At 38.9% G+C, this 23,605-nt stretch overlaps 1 protein-coding gene across 2 annotated transcripts in view; it reads right to left on the bottom strand.

Moving 5' to 3' along the window:
• LOC101973439 (UDP-glucuronosyltransferase 1A6) overlaps positions 1 to 21,381 on the bottom strand; it is a 76,096-nt gene extending 54,715 nt beyond the window's left edge. The window contains exon 1 of one of the 2 annotated variants that reach the window (XM_078018265.1): positions 20,512 to 21,381. In XM_078018265.1, coding sequence (XP_077874391.1) covers positions 20,512 to 21,366 — 855 coding nt within the window. In that variant the 5' untranslated portion in view covers positions 21,367 to 21,381. Of the gene's footprint in view, positions 1 to 14,586; positions 15,476 to 20,511 lie in introns of those variants that run through there. The other variant, XM_040268042.2, reaches the window with a different exon arrangement.
• Between the last annotated feature and the right edge of the window lie 2,224 nt (positions 21,382 to 23,605).

Genomic DNA, 23,605 nt, shown 5'->3' with positions numbered 1-23,605 from the left:
GTTGAATAAGGAAACTATAGAACTCAATAACACAATTAACAACCTAGACTTAATTGACATATATAGAATATACCACCCAACATCAAGCAGTTACACTTTTTTCTCAGCAGCACATGGATCCTTCTCAAAAATAGATCATATATTATGTCACAGGGCAACTCTTAGACAATATAAAGGAGTAGAGATAATACCATGCATCTTATCTGATCATAATGGAATGAAACTGAAAATCAATGATAAAAGAAGGAAGGAAAAATCATGCATCACTTGGAGAATGAACAATAGGTTACTGAATGATCAATGGGTTATAGAAGACATCAAGGAGGAAATCAAAAACTTCTTAGAGTTAAATGAAAACACAGACACAACATATCAGAATCTATGGGACACATTGAAAGCACTTCTAAGAGGAAAATTCATTGCTTGGAGTTCATTCCTTAAAAAAAAGAAAAAAACAACAAATAAATGATCTCATACTTCATCTCAAAATCCTAGAAAAAGAAGAGCAAAACAACAGCAAAAGAAGTAGAAGGCAAGAAATAATTAAAATCAGAGCTGAAATTAATGAAATCGAAACAAAAGAAACAATTGAAAAAATTGACAAAACTAAAAGTTGGTTCTTTGAAAAAATAAATAAAATCGACAGACCCTTAGCCATGCTAACGAAGAGAAAAAGACAGAGAACTCAAATTACTAGCATACGGGATGAAAAAGGCAATACCACAACAGACACTTCAGAAATACAGAAGATAATCAGAAATTATTTTGAATCCTTATACTCCAATAAAATAGAAGATAATGAAGGCATCCATAAATTTCTTAAGTCATATGATCTCCCCAGATTGAGTCAGGAGGAAATAGACAACCTAAACAGACCAATATCAATTGAGGAAATAGAAGAAACCATCAAAAGATATCAACTAAGAAAAGCCCAGGACTGGATGGGTATACAGCAGAGTTTTACAAAACCTTTAAAGAGGAACTAATACCAATACTTTTCAAGCTATTTCAGGAAATAGAAAAAGAGGGAGAACTTCCAAATTCATTCTACGAGGCCAATATCACCCTGATTCCTAAACCAGACAAAGATACTTCAAAGAAAGAAAACTACAGACCAATATCTCTAATGAACCCAGATGCAAAAATCCTCAATAAAATTCTGGCGAATCGGATTCAAAAACATATCTAAAAAATTGTGCACCATGATCAAGTAGGATTCATTCCTGGGATGCAAGGCTAGTTCAATATACGGAAATCAGTAAATGTTATTCACCACATCAATAGACTTAAAAATAAGAACCATATGATCATCTTGATAGATGCGGAAAAAGCATTTGACAAAGTACAGCATCCCTTTATGTTCAAAACTCTAGAAAAACTAGGGATAACAGGAACATACCTCAACACTGTAAAAGCGATCTATGCTAAGCCTCAGGCTAGCATCATTCTGAATGAAGAAAAATTGAAGGCATTCCCTCTAAAATCTGGAACAAGACAGGGATGCCCTCTCTCACCACTTCTGTTCAAAATAGTTCTTGAAACACTGGCCAGAGCAATTAGACAGATGAAAGAAATTAAAGGCATAAAAATAGGAAAAGAAGAACTTAAATTATCACTATTTGCAGGTGACATGATTCTATATTTAGCAGACCCAAAAGGGTCTACAAAGAAACTATTAGAGCTAATAAATGAATTCAGCAAAGTGGTAGGATATAAAATCAACACGCATAAATTGAAGGCATTCCTCTATATCAGCAACAAATCCTCTGAAATGGAAATGAGGACAACCACTCCATTCACAATATCCTCAAAAAAAAAATAAAATACTTGGGAATCAACCTAACAAAAGAGGTGAAAGACTTATACAATGAAAACTACAGAACCCTAAAGAGAGAAATAGAAGAAGATCTTAGAAGATGGAAAAATATACCCTGTTCATGGATAGGCAGAACTAACATCATCAAAATAGCGATATTACCAAAAGTTCTCTATAGGTTTAATACAATGCCAATCAAAATCCCAACGGCATTTCTTGTAGAAATAGAGAAAGCAATCATGAAATTCATATGGAAAAATAAAAGACCCAGAATAGCAAAAATAATGCAAAGCAGGAAGTGTGAATCAGGTGGTATAGCGATACCAGACTTCAAACTATACTACAGAGCAATAGTAACAAAAACAGCATGGTACTGGTACCAAAACGGGCAGGTGAACCAATGGTACAGAATAGAGGACACAGAAACCAATCTACAAAACTACAACTATCTTATATTTGATAAAGGAGCTAAAAGCATGCAATGGAGGAAGGATAGCATCTTCAACAAATGGTGCTGGGAAAACTGGAAATCCATATGCAACAAAATGAAACTGAATCCCTTTCTCTCACCATGCACAAAAGTTAACTCAAAATGGATCAAGGAGCTTGATATCAAATCAGAGACACGGTGTCTGATAGAAGAAAAAGTTGGCTACGATCTACATATTGTGGGGTCGGGCTCCAAATTCCTCAATAGGACACCCATAGCACAAGAGTTAATAACTAGAATCAACAAATGGGACTTATTCAAACTAAAAAAGTTTTTTTCTCAGCAAAAGAAACAATAAGAGAGGTAAATAGGGTGCCTACATCCTGGGAACAAACCTTTACTCCTCACACTTCAGATAGAGCCCTAATATCCAGAGTATACAAAGAACTCAAAAAATTAGACAATAAGATAACAAATAACCCAATCAACAAATGGGCCAAGGACCTGAGCAGACACTTCTCAGAGGAGGACATACAGTCAATCAATAAGTACATGAAAAAGTGCTCACCATCGCTAGCAGTCAGAGAAATGCAAATCAAAACCACCCTAAGATACCATCTCACTCCAATAAGATTGGCAGCCATTATGAAGTCAAACAACAACAAGTGCTGGCGAGGATGTGGGGAAAAGGGTACACTTGTACATTGTTGGTGGGACTGCAAATTGGTGCAGCCAATTTGGAAAGCAGTATGGAGATTTCTTGGAAAGCTGGGAATGGAACCACCATTTGACCCAGCTATTCCCCTTCTCGGTCTATTCCCTAAAGACCTAAAAAGAGCATGCTACAGGGACACTGCTACATTGATGTTCATAGCAGCACAATTCACAATAGCAAGACTGTGGAACCAACCTAGATGCACTTCAATAGACGAATGGATAAAAAAAAATGTGGTATTTATACACAATGGAGTATTAATCTGCATTAAAAAATGACAAAATCATAGAATTTGGAGGGAAATGGATGGCATTAGAGCAGATTATGCTAAGTGAAGCTAGCCAATCCCTAAAAAACAAATGCCAAATGTCTTCTTTGATATAAGGAGAGTAAGAACAGAGTAGGGACGAAGAGCATGAGAAGAAGATTAACATTAAACAGGGATGAGAGGTGGGAGGGAAAGGGAGAGAGAAGGGAAATTGCATGGAAATGGAAGGAGACCCTCAGGGTTATACAAAATTACATACAAGAGGAAGTGAGGGGAAAGGGAAAAATAATACAAGGGGGAGAAATGATTTACAGTAGAGGGGGTAGAGAGAGAAGAAGGGAGGGGAGGGGAGGGGAGGGGAGGGGAGGGGGGATAGTAGAGGATAGGAAAGGCAGCAGAATACACAGAAACTAGTATGGCAATATGGAAATCAATGGAAGTGTAACTGATGTGATTCTGCAATCTGTATACGGGGTAAAAATGGGAGTTCATAACCCACTTGAATCAAAGTGTGAAATATGATATATCAAGAACTATGTAATGTTTTGAACAACCAACAATAAAAAATAATAATAAAAAAAGAATTACAAAGGAGTAGTTAATGTAATCTACTAAAATAATAGATTAAAGAAGAAAAAATAATCTTAACAGATGTGCAAAAAACTTAAAATTTCGCATTCATCCATAAAAAAGAAAAAAAACTGTCTTAGAACATTAGGAATAGAATTTTCTTAATATAATAAATGGTATCTCCACAAAAATCTACAGCATGAATTATAACCAAGATAAAAACCTAAAACTTTTTCTTTGAGAACAGGAATAAAATAAGGATGCCTGCTATTAAACATGTACTAGATTCCCTAACCAGCATGGTTAAAAGAGAAAAAAAAAAGATTGGAAAAAAGAAACTAAACTGTCATTATTTGTAGAAAATAATTGCCAGAGGAAATTTTAATGTAATGTACAGATAATTTATTATTAAATGTTTATTGGTTGCTAAGAAAAATCAATACTCAAAATAAATTTTATTTTAATATATCATGAACAAACAGAAATGAAAAAATTAAACAAAGCTACTATGTAAAATAACATAAAAAATATGAAACACCCAGATATAAATCTAGAAATAAGTTGAAGACTTTTATGGAGAAAATTTTAAATTTTATTAAGAAGTCTTAAAGAAAATATAAGAATAAATAACATATGTGTTAAGGATTGAAATGCTCAACATTGTAAAGATGTTAAATTTTCCCTGAATTGATCTACAGATCAATTTAATGTAAGGTTAGCAAATTTCCACCAGGCTATTTTAAATGTGATAAGCTGATTCTAAAATGAATAGGAGTTCAGTGGGGCTGGGGCTGGGGCTCAGTGGTAGAGTGCTTGCCTAGCATGTTCAAGATGCTGGGTTCAATCCTCAGCACCACATAAAAATAAATAAATAAAATAAAGGTATTGTGTCCAACTACAACTTAAAAAAAGTTGTGGGACAGTGGACTATACTTTGAGAAAATAATTAAAATTAGATCCTTATTCTGTATAAATTAAAGATCTCATTAAAAATAATGTCATCAATATTGGAGGACTTTATTGTTTATATATGCTAGACCTGAAAGACATAAGCAATTTGAAATCCAGAAACCAGTAAATGGAAGTTAAACAATTTAACTACTTAATGGGAAAACACTGGAGTCTGGGGCTGTAGCTCAGTGGCAGAGCACTTGCCTAACACTTGTGAGGCACTGGGTTTGATCCTTAGCACTACATGAAAATAATCAAATAAAATAAAGGCATGTTGATCATTTACAACTTCAAAAAAAGTTTTTAAGTGAAAATACTGTATGACAAAGATGAAAAACAGCCAATGAAAAGTTATTTGCACTATACATATTTAAAAATGTTAAGTGTTGATATTCCTAATTCCATTATAAAAAAGCAAAAAGCCCTGTTTAAAAGTATTAACAAATGTGAATATGTAATTTACAAATAAGGATATGCAAATGGCCAATATATCTATGAAAACAGAATGTAAAAAGTGCAGGAGATACACATAGTATTTTTCCCAGAAAATTAGCACATTTTAAAATTATAAATTTGTTAAAGTTAACAAACTTTTAAAGTTTGACATCTGATGCTAGAAAAGTTATGGCAAAACTATAACCACAATGTGGGTATACACATGTGACATATGCATACCATCAATCTCAGCAACTCTATGCCTATGATGCTGGCCTCCTGAGATAAAAGCAAAAACAAGGAAATATTTGAAGGCAAAGAAAATATTTTAATTTTTTTTAAAGAGAGAGTGAGAGAGGAGAGAGAGAATTTTTTTTAATATTTATTTTTTAGTTTTCAGCGAACACAACATCTTTGTTTGTATGTGGTGCTGAGGATCGAACCCGGGCCGCACGCATGCCAGGCGAGCACGCTACCGCTTGAGCCACATCCCCAGCCCCAGAGAAAATATTTTAAATGCTTACAAAACTTCTGTTCATAAAGCCAAAAGGAGAAAAGGCTTCATTAACTATCACCATTGGTTAGGTAAAGTAAGAAAGATACAAAGTAAAGATTTTAATGCTATCAACAAATGAAAACGTTACATCCCTACCCACTGGCTGCTGAACATGTCAAAAATCTGTTGGCAAATGAAAAATGCAAGCTCAAGAACACTATGTCCAGTTCATTATTGCACATTATTTTTTAAAAGTAGATATAAATTTTGTATTAGATATCTTCATGTACATGAAAATTATCAAGAAATTGAGAAGATGCAGAAAAATACTAGAGCACTTTTCTTTATTTTGTTTTTAAAATATTTTATTTTTTTAGTTGTAGTTGGACACAATACCTTTATTTTATTTATTTATTTTTATGTGGTGCTGAGGATCAAACCCAACACCTTGCACATGCTAGGTTAGCGCTCTACCGCTGAGCCCCAGCCCCAGCCCAAGAACACTTTTCTATAGGAGGAAACATAGTATTAAATAAAGGAATGTTTTGCCAGTGTACATATGAGACACTATTAAAATGTGACCTGAAAAAAATACGATCATAATATTATATATAATTATATCAATTGCATATATGCATGGATCAATGAGGTTAGAATTCTAATGTTTGCAAACTTATAGTTAAATAAATTGAAAAAAACAGAATTCATGAAACCAGAAAGAAACACCAAGTACGACACATGTAAATAACAAGTCACTGTTGAGAAAAGTTTCTCTTTTTAACATTCAAGGCCAAATTGTTCTCAGTGTGCTAAAGAAGAGACAACATACCTTGGGTAGTGGCTTCCGCTGGTGGCAGTTGATTCCACCAATGAAGATCATGTTGGGCATCACAGGTCTGGGATACTCAAAAACAAAGTCAGTTCTTAACAACCAAATAGATATTTGGCTGAAGAGATCACCTATTGTGACAGGGGTTTGGAGAATTTCAGAGGCAACTTCCAAGGCAGGTTTGAAAAAATAAGGGCAAAATAAATGCTCTTCCATGTAGATTAGATGGTTCTTTACTCTCTCCATGAAACTCAAAGCATCTGAGGACATCGAGAAAAATCTAGGAACAAAAGACAGAGGACTGGGGCACTGTGCACCATCTTCAAGAAAATGGCAAAACACTATCCTGGCGAAGACCACGGATGGAAGTGAAAAGTATTTGGCAACAACTAGGCCACACACATCAAAAGGATCCATAAACACTGCATCAAAAGAGCTCTCCTTTAAGTATTCCACTAGCTTCTTGTCATTAAATAAACTCCTACACCGTGAAAAAGTGATGTTCAAAAATGCTTTGGATGAACCTATTACTGTACTATACATACTTTGTTCTGGAGTTTTCCATTGAGTATCAGCAAAAAACTTGAATATTTGGTCCAAGTCCTCCAGAGTGTAAGAAGTTGAATAAGTCTTTACTGTAAAATTCAGTGACTGTCCCAGTTGCCAACTCACCTCTGGCATGACAGCAACCACCTCATTCCCTCTGTGGACGAGTGTCTCCACCACTGACCGCATGGTAAACCAGTGGCTGCCATCCATGGGCACCACCAGCAGCTTGCCTGCCTGGGCAGAGCCAGATGCCAGCAGCAGACACACACACAGAGGAAGGGCAGCAGGCAGAAGACCAGGAGCCATGGGATATCTGAGCCCCCAACAATCCAGCTGCTTGGACACAAAGCTCACAGAATATAGCAGGCAGAAAAAGTGCAGACACTTAAGTACCACAGCACTTAGTGTGTATTCATGAATTAGTTAAAATGTATTATGCCCACTGCCAATGATTTATTCAGAAGAGCCTTGATTAATGAATAACAACTGTTGAAATACCAAGCTTGTATGTTTTCCAGGTTTAGAATAGCTTCTGATCTTTGTCTCATAGGAACATGTGCCATGTAACACAATATGACTTTAGTCACAGAATGACTAAGCAACGGGTAGGGACTTGCTCATCTATAAGGATTAAAAGGCAAGTCTTAACAAACATTGCATTTTGGAATTTGTCTAAAAGTAAAATTTGGAGACTCTTTGTTGAGAATGTGTTAGGGTTGGTAAACAAGTCAGGATGGCGCCTGGCATTTTGCCAGAGGGAGTGGTTTGTGAAGTAGCGCCAGCGAGCCATTACGTGTGGAGATTCCTTATTGGTTGACTGCTGTATCTAGTTTATGTAATGTATATGTACCCTCCGGTCCTACAATAAATGGCTCCCACTCCTGCTGTATCAATGTACACAAGTTGTTTGTCACCCCCCGGTTGTTTTGCTGCAGCCGGACTGTGGCAAGAATGAAGTGGGGAGATCCAGTTTCACAGGAACTTCTGGAAGGGTCTTAGTCCCCACCTGCTCCCTAAGTGAAAATGTGGTTCATCACTGATTATATCTCACTTTCTCTTGACCCCCAGAGCAGTAGGTCATCACCTAATCAATGCTTGCCTCAGTATCATGCTGAATGCCTTTGACTTTCCATATGATTTCATGTCCTAGCCAGAGATTTAGAGCTCTGTTGTGGGCCATAACCTGTGGAATCTCCTTCAGGGATCATTAGATTAAGTGCTTCTCTCCCAAACTCTAGTGAGCATTATTTGTGCTCACAGCACATATATTCTTCATATTCTCAACCTCCTTCCACACCATCCACATCATGTCCTCCACAGAGAGAATACATAGGGTCAGTTTGTTCCACTGGACTCAACTGCATTAGGCCGTTTTACATACCTTCACAGGTGAGCACAGTGGCATTTCTCCAGTAATACCACAAAGAGAGTCAAGAGAGGGATTCCACCACCAATCTAGGGGCATCACCCTTGTTAGGAACACACAGTGGTTCCTTCAAGACCCTGGATGTTACCAGATACTGGCTGTATCACTGCTTTGGCAACTGTCATGTTACATCATTGTCTTTAGAGAATCGGAAGGAGGAGAGTGACAACAGGAATATGACGAATCTGGAGTCTCAGAACCCACCTCCACACAGAAAGCTCAGTGAACAATCATCTTCAGACCAGGACATCCTTTGACACTCCAACACTTGGGCATAAGCCTGAGGCCACCCAACCAGTCTGCAGAACTGAGTCACACTTGGCTTGGAAGGGGAGGAAGAAGGTCTCACTCTGACAACGCCAATCCTCCTCCTTCCCCAGACATCCACACCACCACACAGGATGCTTTCCCTGGAACATGGCTCCACAGAAGGAGAGGAGACATGCGGCCATCATCCAGCCACCCTAGCATTCCATGATCCCTCCAGGACCCCACTCCACTATCACCTCAAAGGCAACCCTGGTGGAAATGGCAGTGAGGAGGCGGTGATCATGGTGACCAGCATGTGCACCTTGCTGGACCTTCAGTGTTGCTGTCAGCTAAGATGCTTCAACACAGATACAGGCGAACCTCAGACCAGCAGAGCTGGTTGCCATAAAAAGCCCAATGGGAAGTTCAACCTAGCTGCGGCCCTAGATGGTTTCTTTCCTGCCCAGCTCAATGCCACCACATTCACCTCACCAACACAGGGATGGTCCCACTTTCTGGGTTCCAAATTGTCAAAGGGATTACAATGCCTTCAATTAGAAAGTCAAACAGTATCCCTAATCAGCAAAAAATCAGGGCCAATGACAGTCCTCTCATAGAGAGATTCCCATCTCTGTGCATTTAAGACAAGTGTGGAGTTAGGCCTGCTACACCTCCAATACCTCCAGCCACAAGGTACCCAAGGCTCCACTCTGAAACAGAAGCATTCCTGAATTGTGCATGAGCATAGCCTCAGGCCATACCTTTCCTAAGAAAGGACTCTGAATAACCTCAGAACCCAGCCTGCACCCTCTGCCCAACAGCAGACCCCAAAGACTAGAATGGCCACCCGGGTTACCATATAATCATCCTCACCAGAAGCCACTGCAGTACTCAGCCAGGAGCCCCACTTGGTAGCACAGTCCAGATTATTGCTTCAAGAGAGAGTGGAGATCAGCAGCTACCACCCCTGGTGTCAGAACAAAGGCATGTGGCTCACATGACTGAAGAGTGATCAACAGGCCTGCCCACCTATTGTGGTAACTAGCTCATCCTCTAGAGTCACAGCATAGAGAGCCAGAATAACATGACCACAGCCATCTTCATTCATACCCTGGCCTGATGAATAAACCTAGCCAGTCCCTGCACAGTTACACTGCATACCACAGAAAAACAAAACCATTATGGTGTCACTGGAGTGGGTCATGGAAGACGGTAACATTGCCAGTGCCAGGAACGTGCCTGGCATCTTTCATTCTAGATCCACAAAACGTAATGCATTCTTGCTTGGGTGAAGGCCACCTTGACTGTGACCACTACTATATAAGTCCACTCCCTGGGAATGAAGTTGCAGGGATCTAGTGGTCTAGTGCTTCCCTTGACCAAGAATTTGTTCAAAATTCCCCCCTAACTCCACAAATCTTCCATTCTGGTTCTTTATAATTCTTTGTATTCTCTTGACATTTTCTGCTAATGGCTGAGGGGTTTCTTTCCTTTTTTTAAGATTTAAAAAAAAATTTTAGTTGCAGTTGGACACAATACATTTTTAAAAAAATTTTAATGTAGTGCTGAGGATCAAACTCAGTGCTTTGCATATGCTAGGCGAGCGCTCTACTGATGAGCCACAGCCCCAACCCCATGGCTAATATTTCTTTATGTCGGGTAACCTAGAACACCCAGGATAGAATAATAAGTAAATGAAGAGCTATCCTCAAGAGAACCAGTGAAGGTCAGAACAGGCAGTTGTACCCTGAAATGCACACACCCCAATGTGAAATAAAAAATATTTGAATAAGTGAATCATGATAACTCCCAAAAAACTAATAAAATTGCAATCATAGATACTAAGGAAATGAAACATTAGAAAAAGAATTCAGAATAATGTTCAGAAAAGCCGGCTAACTAAAAAAAAACAAATGGGTAGAACATTTAGTAAAATTTGGAAAACACATACATAAAATAAGAAGTAGCAAAAATTTAATGTTTAAAAAAACAGAATTCCAACAAGATGTCCTACACAATGAAAACTAAGCAAGAATAGAGGTACCTATAAGTTTATCAAGCAAAATTGACTTTAAGCAAATAATTGTACAGGAGACTTGAGATGGCAGAACACTAAGGCCAGCACTAGTTTGCTCCTCTACAGAAGTGCAATTAACAGACACCCCTCTGCATGGAGGAATTAGAGGTCTTCTATGATGCCAGACTCTTGATATCACCATTATTGCCAGAGAGACTTGACACCATGTTCCCAAACACAGCTAACAAGGATAAAGGAACATACATACAAAATCCCACTATCATCAATGTTTCCTTCTCACAAAATCGATGCTGTTAAGACTATGACACCTATTCTTCAGCAATACAAATACTGAATGCTTTCCCAAGGGACCTCTGCCAATTTTAAACACACACTTCATAGCTCTATGGATGGAAATTTTTACAGTTATACCTGTGCTATACCCAGGCTCTTAACCAAAGGGCCCTCTGAGATCTTAATTCTTCTTTGAATTCTTCTTTGAGAATTGTGCTTACTGTACATTTATATTTATAAATGTATATAGTCGCCCATTCTATTGAAGTTTGAATCCATATATATCCTTTAATACATATATAAAATCAAATATTTTATTTTCAAAATATGAATGTTATATAAAAAACAAACCTATTTGAAACACTATATGGTTCCATGTTTTATAGGCATTCCTAAATGATGGTGACAGAAAATCATATACAGATTCTGACTTCCTAAAACCACCCTGACCTCGCTGTGGGTTCAGGAAAGTGCAGGGCCCCACCCCAGGGTAGAGGGCAAGAGCACAGGCAGTGCCTCCTGGTGACTGGCACAGTGCTCATAGAGGGTAAAAGGGAGAAAACCTGTTGAATGACTCAGCTTGTTAAGATCCTGCAACATGTATCTCCTTGCTTGGTCTCCCCCAGAGCAGAAAGATATACCTAGCTTTAACATGCCTGAAGGCACAGTCCCCCAGGCTTTTAGAATGAGCATTAGGTCATGTTTCCACAGGTGAAGAGAAGAACCTCTCCAACACCTGCCAGCCTGGGAGAGAATAGGGTTATGCTACGAAGTATACTGAACAGGCCAGAAGACAGTACTACAGATAAATAGGCATAGTCCATCCCTAAGATGCTGAGATAATGTATGAATTGTTCCTCACGAATTTAGCCACCATGCATTTTCCAAGAACATTAGTTTTGTATTTGTCAAGATTATTTCAGTTGCAAGTGACTGCATACAATTTTAATGTGCCTGGACCAATAGTATACTCATGTGTTTCAGTGAAGCAAAATAAGTGGTGAAAATACCAGCAGGGGGAATGATTTGCAGATGCTGTTCCATACCAAATCAATCTTACAAACTAAGAAAAAATATAGGAATATAATTAGATATTAAGTAAATGCACAAAACTGCCCTTTAATTACCAATAAACAGTACAAAATAAATAAAAATAGCACTGTGCACAAATAATAAAATGCATAGAAATATACTTTAAGAAGGAGACAAAATGCTTATGCAAATAAAATGAATTTTTTTACTGATGGACATTTAAAATATCTATAGAGTAATGCAAGGATACCAGGAGGAGGAAGGAAGGGAGGGAGAGGAAACCAACTGGGGAATGAAATGAACAAATTTTGTTTTGAGCATGTATGACTATGTAACAATAAAGCCCATGTTCTATATAGTTATAACATTTTAAAAAGTCACCTCAAAAATAAATTCAAAGTAGGCAAATTATAATTTAAGCCAATTCAATGAAACCATTTTGTGTTACCAGATACATATTCTTCCAGATGATTGGATAATGCTGATTAGTGAAAGTAATTAAATATTAACACCTAATTGTATCTCAAAACAAAAAACCTTTGAATGAGTAAAAAGGATACATCTTCCTGAAAAGCAAGAAAAAAAAGTGCCAATCTTCTCAAATTAATGAAAACATTTAATTTAGCCTTAACACAAATAGTTTGTTTTTATTTTTTGGATCTTGACAAAACAATTTAACCTTTTATGAAGCAGCATACATAAGGACAATCACCTAGGAAATTTAGAAACACAGATAGTGAGCCACACATATTTGAGCTTACCATAGAGCAACTTACTGAGAACACAGTAGTGACGAATAAACAGAGAAGTCAGTGGAAAAAAACTGAGAGTGCCAATACAAATGCAAAGAGCATAGAAAAAAAAATATATATATATGCAGTCAGTGCAAGAGATGAAGAATGGAATTAGGATCAAAAGGAGTTGGCACATTCGGCTATCCGTTGACAAAACTAATAGAATTGGATTTTTGCAATGTGTATTTAAAGGCCTCTTTGCAGAAAGAAAAAAAATAGCAACACTGGAAGAGTTGAAAAAATAAAACATGATGTGGAAAAATGGTTCTCCATTTCAGGTCAGGAAAGACATAAAGGAGTTGGGATCCAGAACTCTTAAAAAAAAAAAACTTTTACAATTTAACTTCCTAAAATTGAAAATCCTTCTTGGCAAAAGACGAACAGCTCCTGGAAATTTATTCATAGCACATGTTTTAAAGTGGGATTAATATCCAAATAGAAGATTTTAAAAAACTAGTTGTAAAACAATTGATAGCCACATTAAAAATGACCAATAGATGAGAACAAGATATTATGAAGAAATGCAAATGCTCAATGCAAATCTCTGTGGAAAGTGGAAGCAAAAACCAAAGCAGTTACACTCAATGTTATGCCCAGAAATTTGACAAAACTTAAAAGTTGAATATCTGGAGCTGGAGAGCATGTAAAAGCAACAGCTCTCATACACTGCTGATCAAAGAGGATAGTCCTTAGGACTCGAAAGTTATTTAAACATAACATGAGATAGCATCTAACCAGCAGCTCTACTCCTAGGATGCTCCTAGGATACAAGGAAAACAGCAAGAAAGGGAAACACAAGAGCAGGCAGAAAACATTCTAGAAGAGTTGAAAAAATAAAACATGATGTGGAAGAAAAAATAAAGGAATGTGTTTTACACATTTACAGTATGGTTTACAGTCTGGTCCAAAGATGCGGAAAAAGTTTAAATATCTATCACTATTGGTTGATTCAAAAGAAAAACTGTTTAAAGTTTCAATGCAATTACTAAATGAACACATTACAAGTATTAGATTGTGAGCATGACTACAATACATTGCAAAGTGAAATACAAGGTGAAGAATTCATGTACATTTTATTATTAGATATTACTTATTTATACTTTTAAACCTTTATTTTTATTTATCCATTTCTATGTTGTGCTTAGGATTGAACACAGCACCTTGCACGTGCTAGGGGAGCACTCTACTTAGGATCGAACACAGCACCTTGCACGTGCTAGGGGAGCACTCTACTTAGGATCGAACACAGCACCTTGCATATCCTGGGAGAGCACTTGACTGCTGAGCCGCAACCGATGTTCCATTATTAGATATTACTTAATAAAACATGTGTAAACTTTGCTTTAGATACATGAATACATACAAAATAATTTCAAAAAAGGAAATTATGCATAAAAAATTACTCAGAACACTTTCCTAAACAATTGGCAAAAAGGAATGTCTCACATGTGCTTCTTGGGATTTTTCTGTGGCAGATTTAGAGATTGAGCTTAGAAATGACACAAATCCCATCACTGATATGCACATAAATATCAATGAGGCCAGTTTTATAAAACTTGCTAACCCACAATGAATGAATAGAAACAAAACAATTGTTAACCCAGGAAAAAATTACAAATACAATGGATATTAATAAAGAATCACAGCTCAGGAAGGAGTCTTTCTTAACACCCAAAGCCAAGGTTCCCTCAGAGTACTAAGGGAGACACGCTTACCATGGCCAGTGGCTTCCCCTGGTGACAGTTGATTCCACCAATGAAGATCATGTTGGGCATCACAGGTCTGGGATAGTCCAAAACAAAGTCAGTTCGAAGCAACCAAATGGATACTTGGCTGAAGAGATCATATGGTGTGACAGGGGCTTGGAGAATTTCAGAGGCACTTTCCAAGGTGGTTTTCAAGAAATATGGGCAAAATAAATGCTCCGCTAAGTGGCTTATAAGGTTCTCTACTCTCTGCTTAAAAGTCATGGCATCTGAGAACCTCATTAAAAATCTGGGAATGTAGGACAGAGGACTGGGGCACTGAGCACCTTCTTCAAGGTAATGGCAGAATACTCCCCTGGTGAAGACCACAGATGGGAGTGAAAAGTACTTGGCAATAATTAGACCACACACGTCAAAAGGATCCATAAACACTGCATCAAAAGAGCTCTCCTGTAAGTATTCTACTAACTTCTTGTCATTAAACAAACTCCTACAGTGGGCAAAATGTAGTTCAAAAAACCCCTTGTTTGAATCCAATAATGCAGACACTAAATTTTCATCTGATTTTTTCATTTTATCCTCAGCAAAAACTTTAAACTCATGTTCCAAGTCCTCCAGAGTATAAGAAGTTGAATAAGTCTTCACTGTAAAATTCAGTGACTGTCCCAGTTGCCAACTCACCTCTGGCATGACAGCAACCACCTCATGTCCTCTGTGGACTAGTGTCTCCACAACTGACCGCATGGTAAACCAGTGGCTGCCATCCATGGGCACCACCAGCAGCTTGCCTGCCTGGGCAGAGCCAGATGCCAGCAGCAGACACACACACAGAGGAAGGGCGGCAGGCAAAAGAGCAGGAGCCATGGGATAGCTGAGCCCCCGCAATCCAGCTGCTTGGACACAAAGCTCAAGGGATACAGTAGGCGGAAGTACAAGCATTTTATGTACAGCAGTAATCCTGCATTTATAAATTCATAAAATATTTATACACTGTCAATGATTTACTCAGATAAGCAATGATTGATGAGTGACCTGTGTCGACATACCTGATGGGTATCCTTTCCAGAGAAGAATAGCTTATCATAATGTCAGGGGAGAATCACACCTCATACAGCAATGTGAGAAAAGAAACACAATATAGAGCAAGGACTTTGGACTTTACAACTCAAAAAGATGAAAGGAAAGTAAATATGAATAGAGGCTGAATTGGGGTATATTTTCCAGAAGCAAAATTTGGTTTTATCTTCAGATTGCCAAAGGCTCTTTTCTCAGCAAGATATTGGCAACCCAGCTTCAAAGGAAACACTGAAGCTCCTCAGTCCTCCTCAGTGGCAGGAGCTTTATTCACAAACAAAACTGCCCTGGATCAACCTTTCTACACTTCCTGTTCTGTTTAACCCAGGTTTCGTGATCCATTTCCAAACCTTCTGAGACCTCTAAAATGGTACAGTAGAATTCAGAGCATCGTGGACCATGTCAGGGATTACTTTTATGCTTATGTTTAGGTGTCAGTATAGAATTAACATTAGGTTTACCCCATGAGTTTGGATACATATATTTGTGTAAATGAATATATACACATACACACATACACACACACACACACACACACACACACATATATATTTGCCAATATGTAGGGTTAGGTTTAGGGTTTGGGTTAGAATTAGAATAGTGTTTTTCTTATTTGTTTTTTTTTAATTATAGGTGACAGTGGAACATATCTTGACAATCATACATACATGGAGTATAACTTCATTCTTGTGGTTGTACATGATGTGGAGTACACTGGTCATGTATTCATATATGAACATAGGAAAGTTACTTTTGATTCATTCTACTGTCTTTTCAATTCTCATTCCCATCCCCATTCCAGAGATTTGATCCTCTGTGGCTACCATCTTTGGTAGCTCACTTTCTCTTGACACCTCCAGAACAGTAGGTCATCACCTACTCAGTGCTGGCCTCACCATTATGCTGATGCCTCTGGCTTTCTGAATGATTTCATGTATGGCCAGAGATTCGGACCTCTGCCATGGGCCCACGACCCATGGCCCTCCCTCAGGATCAGTGTGCTTGTGTCCCACACTCCACTGAGCACTCCTGTCACACAGGACAGACATTCTTCATGTTCTCACCCTCCTCCCACAGGACCCACACCATGCCCTGCACAGAGAAAGAACACAAGCACAGTTAGTTGTACTGGACTCAACTGCACTGGGTAAAGAACATTCTATGGAAGGCCTTTGATGTCCTCTCATATAAAGAAAGCAAGCCCAGGCTCCATTTTCTTCTTTTTAGTGTGGAAGCTCCATCCATGTGATCGGCTAGCCCATCCTGCCCCAATTGAAAAGAATATTTCCTGTATTCTGTTGGTTTTTTTTCATCACTCTATTTTTCTTAGCATATAGTACTCAGCCAGCCCATTCCACCGAGGGGAACCCCATTACTACCACTGGTGCAGCACGTGGGCAGGGAAGAACTAAACATACAGCTGAAAGGCTTGATGCTGTTGCTGCCTCTTGCCCAGAAACACACAGGTAACACAGCTGAGGTTTGAGTATCCACTATGCCTCCCAATACCTGCTGTAATCCAGAGCTAGAAGGCCCAGCAAGAAATCCCTCCATCTCAAATACCTTAAAAAAGACTAACTTCAGATTCCTTAATGCTAGTTTTTTTCTCATTTCACTATTATTATTATCTGTTTTGATTTGATAGCGCTCCCCTCACTATTTGATATTGCACTCCTTAGTTCAAGTTTATGCATGCTTTTCTTTAATGTAATGTGCTACTTGGAAGTCTGTGTCATGCTCTCAGCACACACTGAAGATGAGAGAAGCTAATGAGCAGAAACACCAGCAATCTGCACATAAGCCTCTGATGCCAGGATTCAGAGAGCTGCAGACAGGTAAGCACTAAGGCAAGTGGAGAATCCACCTGGGCTACCTGTTACCAAAGTATCACAGGAAAGAAAACAATTGAGGTGCTCCCCGGAAGGATCCTCAAGGTCTACCGCATGTTTCTTCACCCATCTTACAGACTGGACAAAGGGGAGAGAGCTTTTAAATGGATCAGCTTTTTATGCCCTGCCACATGCATCTCCTTGCTTGGTTTAGCAAGAGCAGGAAACCATGCCTGGCTTTGACTCACCTACAACTGTCGCCTTCTAGCCTTTTACAAGGAGCATTAAATTGTGTTTCTATCAGCTGGTCAAAGAAACTCTTTTAAAAAACCCTGCCAAATGCAGAAAGTTGTGTATGGTTTTCACACTCCTAACACTGTAGTCTCCCAGCCTTTAGAAGGAAAAATCTTTCACTATCCCACCAGTTGGCTGAAAGGATACTCTTACTAAATACCTGTGAATATATAAGAGAATGGAACTGTTACAAACTCTACTGAACATGCAACAGATGAAACATCCATAGTCCATCCCTAATAAAATCATATACTGAGATAACACAGCCTGCTCCACTATAATCTAGTTAAGGTACACTTGCCAACAATATTACTTTTGTATTCATCAAGACCTTTTCAGTTACAAAGAATTGAATCTCACTTTAAACTGCCTAAATCACAGTGTTTTTCAGGTATTGGATCCAATAAATATACATGGTATTACACAGATAATAAATATTGGAACTGAAAAAGTAAAAATAGGAATAAGCTGGACATAAAGTTGCAAAAATTGTTCTTTAAAGTTCAGAAAATGAAAATTGCCTTTGCTCAAAACATGTCTAAACAATTTTAAGAAAAAAGATGTTATGTAAATGAAGTATCTGATAGATATTTTAAAAGACATATGCACAAGTAAAAAGAAATACATATTCTTGGGTGAAAAAAGAAACACTAAACTTTTATTTTTTAGACTTCAACAAAATGACTTTAAATTTTATGAAAAAAGAACACGTTATGAGAATCTCAAGATAAATTAGAAATATGAATAGGGACTATAGGCCTTGTCCTCCCAAGTATTCAAAGCTTCTTAATCAAAACACAGTACTGCAGCATAAATGGAAAAATAAGGCAGTGGAATAAAACTGTTCTGAAGCACACACCAGCACATAGAAAATTACCATGATATGTATACAGTGTAATTAAAGTGACAGATAATGGAATTAGTATTAAAGTGAGTTCTGATAGTAGACTATTATTTGAGAAAATAAAAAATGCTCTTAACACTGGAGGAACAAAAAGCAACAAAACATAATCTGCAAATAATGTGTCCATGAGTCAGATTTGGAAAAACCTAAAAGGTTGAAGTAGAGAAAATTATGAGGAAGAGTTAATCAATTGGAAAAATATTCATAGCACATATAAAAGAGCTGTGCTATGTTCCTAATAACACAGGGCCACATTTGTGCCACATAAATAGACACACACACACACATACACACACACACACACACACACACACACACACACAGAGTTCAGTGCAACGAATGAAGAACATAATTAGGACCAAAAGAAGTTGGGACACAGGACTATCCTTGGAGAAAACTAATACAATTAGATGTTTTGACAGTATACTTAAAGGTCTTTTTGCAAAAAGAAAACAGCAACACTGGAAGAGTTCAAAAAAATAAAATGATGGGAAAAAGGTTTCTACATCTCAGGTAAGGAAAGACACAAACAAATTGGGATCCTGAACTCTTAAAGAAAACCTTTACCAGTTTGACTCCCAAAATCAAAAATCCTACATGACAAACATAAAGAAAAGCTCCAAAATTTTATTCATACCACACACTAAAAAGCTAGATTAATATCCAAATAGAGAATTAAAGAAACTAGTTCTAAAAAGACAGATAGCCATATTAAAAATGGCTAACAAATGTGAATAGTAAAATCCCATGAAATGCAAATGCCCAAATACTATGGAAACAGAAAGCAAAAACCAAAACTTGATATTCCATTCATAAAATTAACAAAACTTAAACTTCATAACATCTGGAGCTGGAGAAGGTATGTAAAGCTACAGCTCCCATACACTGCTGATCATGGAGGAGGGGTTGCTCAAGACTCTGAAGGTTAGTTAAGCATAACATGAGCACAGCAACTAACCAACAGCTCTACCCCTAAGACGCTCCTAGGATACAAAGAAAACAGCAAACGTAGGGAAACACAAGAGTGGAAGAGAATACTTCAGAATGGTTACCGCAGTCTTGTTCAAAGAGGCAAAAAGCAGAAAAAAACTTTAAATATCTATCACCATTGGTGGGTTCAAAAGAAAAAGGTCCTTAAAGCTTTCAATGCAATTACTAAATGAAGAAGTTAACTTTGTAAGTACTGAATGGTGAACATGACTACAATACCTTGCCAAGTGAAAATGCAAGGTAAAGAACTCGTGTACAAAAAAAATAAATTAAAAAAGAACTCATGTACACTTCACTATTAGATATTATTGAATAAAATAGGTATAAAGTTTGCATAGATATATGCATACATATACAAACATCAATAAAAAGAAAACATGCATACAAAATTGCTAAGAATACTTGCCTGTAGGATTGGCAAAAGAATATAATAATAAAAAGGTTCACATCCTAATATGTTTCTCAGGTTTTTTCTCAAGCACTAATACAAAGAAAGGGAGCATAAAAATGACATGAATTGGGGCCTGGGCATACAGCTCAGTTGGTAGAGTGCTTGCTGAACATGCACAAGGCACTGAGTTCAATCCCCAGCAACACCAAACACAAACAAAAAAACAGATAAAAAATCATACGAATTCCATCACTGATATGCACATAAATATCAAGGAGGCCAGCTTTATAGAATTTGCTAACCCACACCTAATGAACAGGCACCAAACAATTGTTAACCCAGGAAGAAATGCCAGATACAATGGATATTAAAGGAATCACAGCTCAGTAAGGGTTTTTTCTTAATGCCCAAAGCCAGGTTTTCCAAAGTGTGCTAAAGGAGACACAACATACCTTGGGTAGTGGCTTCCTGTGGTGGCAGTTGATTCCACCAATGAAGATCATGTTGGGCATCACAGGTCTGGGATATTCCAAAACAAAGTCAGTTCTTAACAACCAAATGGATATTTGGCTGAAGAGATCACCTATTGTGACAGGTGTTGGGAGAATTTCAGAGGCAACTTCCAAGGCAGGTTTGAAAAAATAAGGGCAAAATAAATGCTCTTCCAAGTATATTAGATGATTCCTTATTCTCTCCATGAAACTCAAAGCATCTGAGGACATCGAGAAAAATCTGGGAACATAAGACAGAGGACTGGGACACTGTGCACCATCTTCAAGGTGATGGCAAAACACTACCCTGGTGAAGACCACGGATGGAAGTGAAAAGTATTTGGCAACAACTAGGCCACACACATCAAAAGGATCCAAAAACACTGCATCAAAAGAGCTCTCCTTTAAGTATTCCACTAGCTTCTTGTCATTAAACAAACTCCTACACCGTGAAAAAGTGATGTCAAAAAATGCTTTGGATGAACCCATTGCAACACTATACATACTTTGTTCTGGAGTTTTCCATTGAGTGTCAGCAAAAATCTTGAATTCTCTGTCCAAGTCCTCCAGAGTGTAAGAAGTTGAAAAAGTCTTCACCGTAAAATTCAATGACTGTCCCAGTTGCCAACTCACCTCTGGCATGACAGCAACCACCTCATTCCCTCTGTGGACAACTTTCTCCACAACTGACCTCATGGTAAACCAGTGGCTGCCATCCATGGGCACCACCAGCAGCTTGCCTGCCTGGGCAGAGCCAGATGCCAGCAGCAAACTCATACACAGAGGAAGGGCGGCAGGCAAAAGAGCAGGAGCCATGGGATAGCTGAGCCCCCAACAATCCAGCTGCTTGGACACAAAGCTCAAGGAATACAGTAGGCAGAAGAAGTCCAGGTACTTAGATACCAGAACAATTCACGTGGGTGTACTCATCAATTTGTGAAAAGGTACGATGCCCGCTGTCAATCATTTACTCAGGGAAGCCTTGATTAATGAATAATATCTGCTGACCTACGTGACTTATGTGTTCTCCAGGTTTATGATCTTTGCCTCCTAGGAGCATCATGCCCTGTACCACAATGTGACTTTAATAACAGAATTACTAGGCAATGGATTGGGACTTTGTCATCTGGAAGGATTTAAACACAAGCCTCAATAAACATTACATTTTAGAATTTGTTCAAAGTAAAACCCAGACTTTATCTTCCTAGCACCAGAGACTCTTTGCTCAGAATGAAATGGGAGATCCAGCTTCAAAGGAACTCCTGGAAGGGCCTCAGTCCTGACCTGCTCCCTGCCAGTGAAAGTGGTTCACCACTGAATGTGCCATGGACTCACACTGCTGCTGTCTCTCCAACTTTCAACAGGAGTCATGATCCATTCCCAAACCTCTGAGGCCTCTGAAATGCCACAACAGGATTGAGAGCCCGCTACATTTGACCCTTTGTGGCCACCATCTATAGTACCTCGCTTTCTCTTGACTCCTCCAGAGCAGCAGGTCATCACCTAGTCAACGCTTGACTCATGACCCATGAGCCCTCCCTGAGGGATGTAAGTGCCTCTCTCCCACACTCTAGTGAGCATTCTTTGTGGACACAGGACACACAGTCTCCGTGTTCCCACCCTCCTTCCACACGACCCACACTGTGTCCAGCCACAGAAAAGTACACAGCAACAGTTTGTTCCACTGGACTCAACTACATTAGGCCGTTTTACATACCTTCACAGGTGAGCACAGTGGCATTTCTCCAGTAATACCACAGGGAGAGTCAAGAGAGCGATTCCACAGCCAACCTAGGGGCATCACCCTTGTTAGGAACACACAGTGGTTCCTTCAAGACCCTGGATGTTACCAGATACTGGCTGTATCACTGCTTTGGTAACTGTCATGTTACATCATTGTCTTTAGAAAATCGGAAGGAGGAGAGTGACAACAGGAATATGACGAATCTGGAGTCTCAGAACCCACCTCCACACAGAAAGCTCAGTGAACAATCATCCTCAGACCAGGACATCTTTTGACACTCCAACACTTGGGCATAAGCCTGAGGCCACCCAACCAGTCTGCAGAACTGAGTCACACTTGGCTTGGAAGGGGAGGAAGAAGGTCTCACTCTGACAACGCCAACCCTCCTCCTTCCCCAAACATCCACACCACCACACAGGATGCTTTCCCTGGAACATGGCTCCACAGAAGGAGAGGAGACATGCGGCCATCATCCAGCCACCCTAGCATTCCATGATCCCTCCAGGACCCCACTCCACTATCACCTCAAAGGCAACTCTGGTGGAAATGGCAGTGAGGAGGCGGTGATCATGGTGACCAGCGTGTGCACCTTGCTGGACCTTCAGTGTTGCTGTCAGCTAAGATGCTTCAACACAGATACAGGCAAACCTCAGACCAGCAGAGCTGGTTGCCATAAAAAGCCCAATGGGAAGTTCAACCTAGCTGCGGCCCTAGATGGTTTCTTTCCTGCCCAGCTCAATGCCACCACATTCACCTCACCAACACAGGGATGGTCCCACTTTCTGGGTTCCAAATTGTCAAAGGTATTTCAATGCCTTCAATTAGAAAGTCAAACAGTATCCCTAATCAGCGAAAAATCAGAGCCAATGACAGACCTCTCATAGAGAGATTCCCATCTCTGTGCATTTAAGACAAGTGTAGAGTTAGGCCTGCTACACCTCCAATACCTCCAGCCTCAAGGTACCCAAGGCTCTGAAAAAGATGAAGTCCTGAATTTGCCATGAATATAGCCTCAGGCCATACCTTTCTTAAGAAAGAACTCTGAATTACCTCAGAACCCAGCCTGCACCCTCTGCCCAACAGCAGACCCCAAAGACTAGAATGGCCACCCAGGTTACCATATAATCATCCTCACCAGAAGCCACTGCAGTACTCAGCCAGGAGCCCCACTTGGTAGTACAGTCCAGATAATTGCTTCAAGAGAGAGTGGAGATCAGCAGCTACCACCCCTGGTGTCAGAACAAAGGCATGTGGCTCACATGACTGAAGAGTGATCAACAGGCCTGCCCACCTATTGTGGTAACTAGCTCA

The sequence above is a fragment of the Ictidomys tridecemlineatus genome, chromosome 7, assembly GCF_052094955.1.
Source record: "Ictidomys tridecemlineatus isolate mIctTri1 chromosome 7, mIctTri1.hap1, whole genome shotgun sequence".
NCBI classification, from domain to species: domain Eukaryota; kingdom Metazoa; phylum Chordata; class Mammalia; order Rodentia; family Sciuridae; genus Ictidomys; species Ictidomys tridecemlineatus.
The sequence above is the reverse complement of the archived record's forward strand: the minus strand, read 5'-3'. Positions and strand labels throughout refer to the sequence as shown.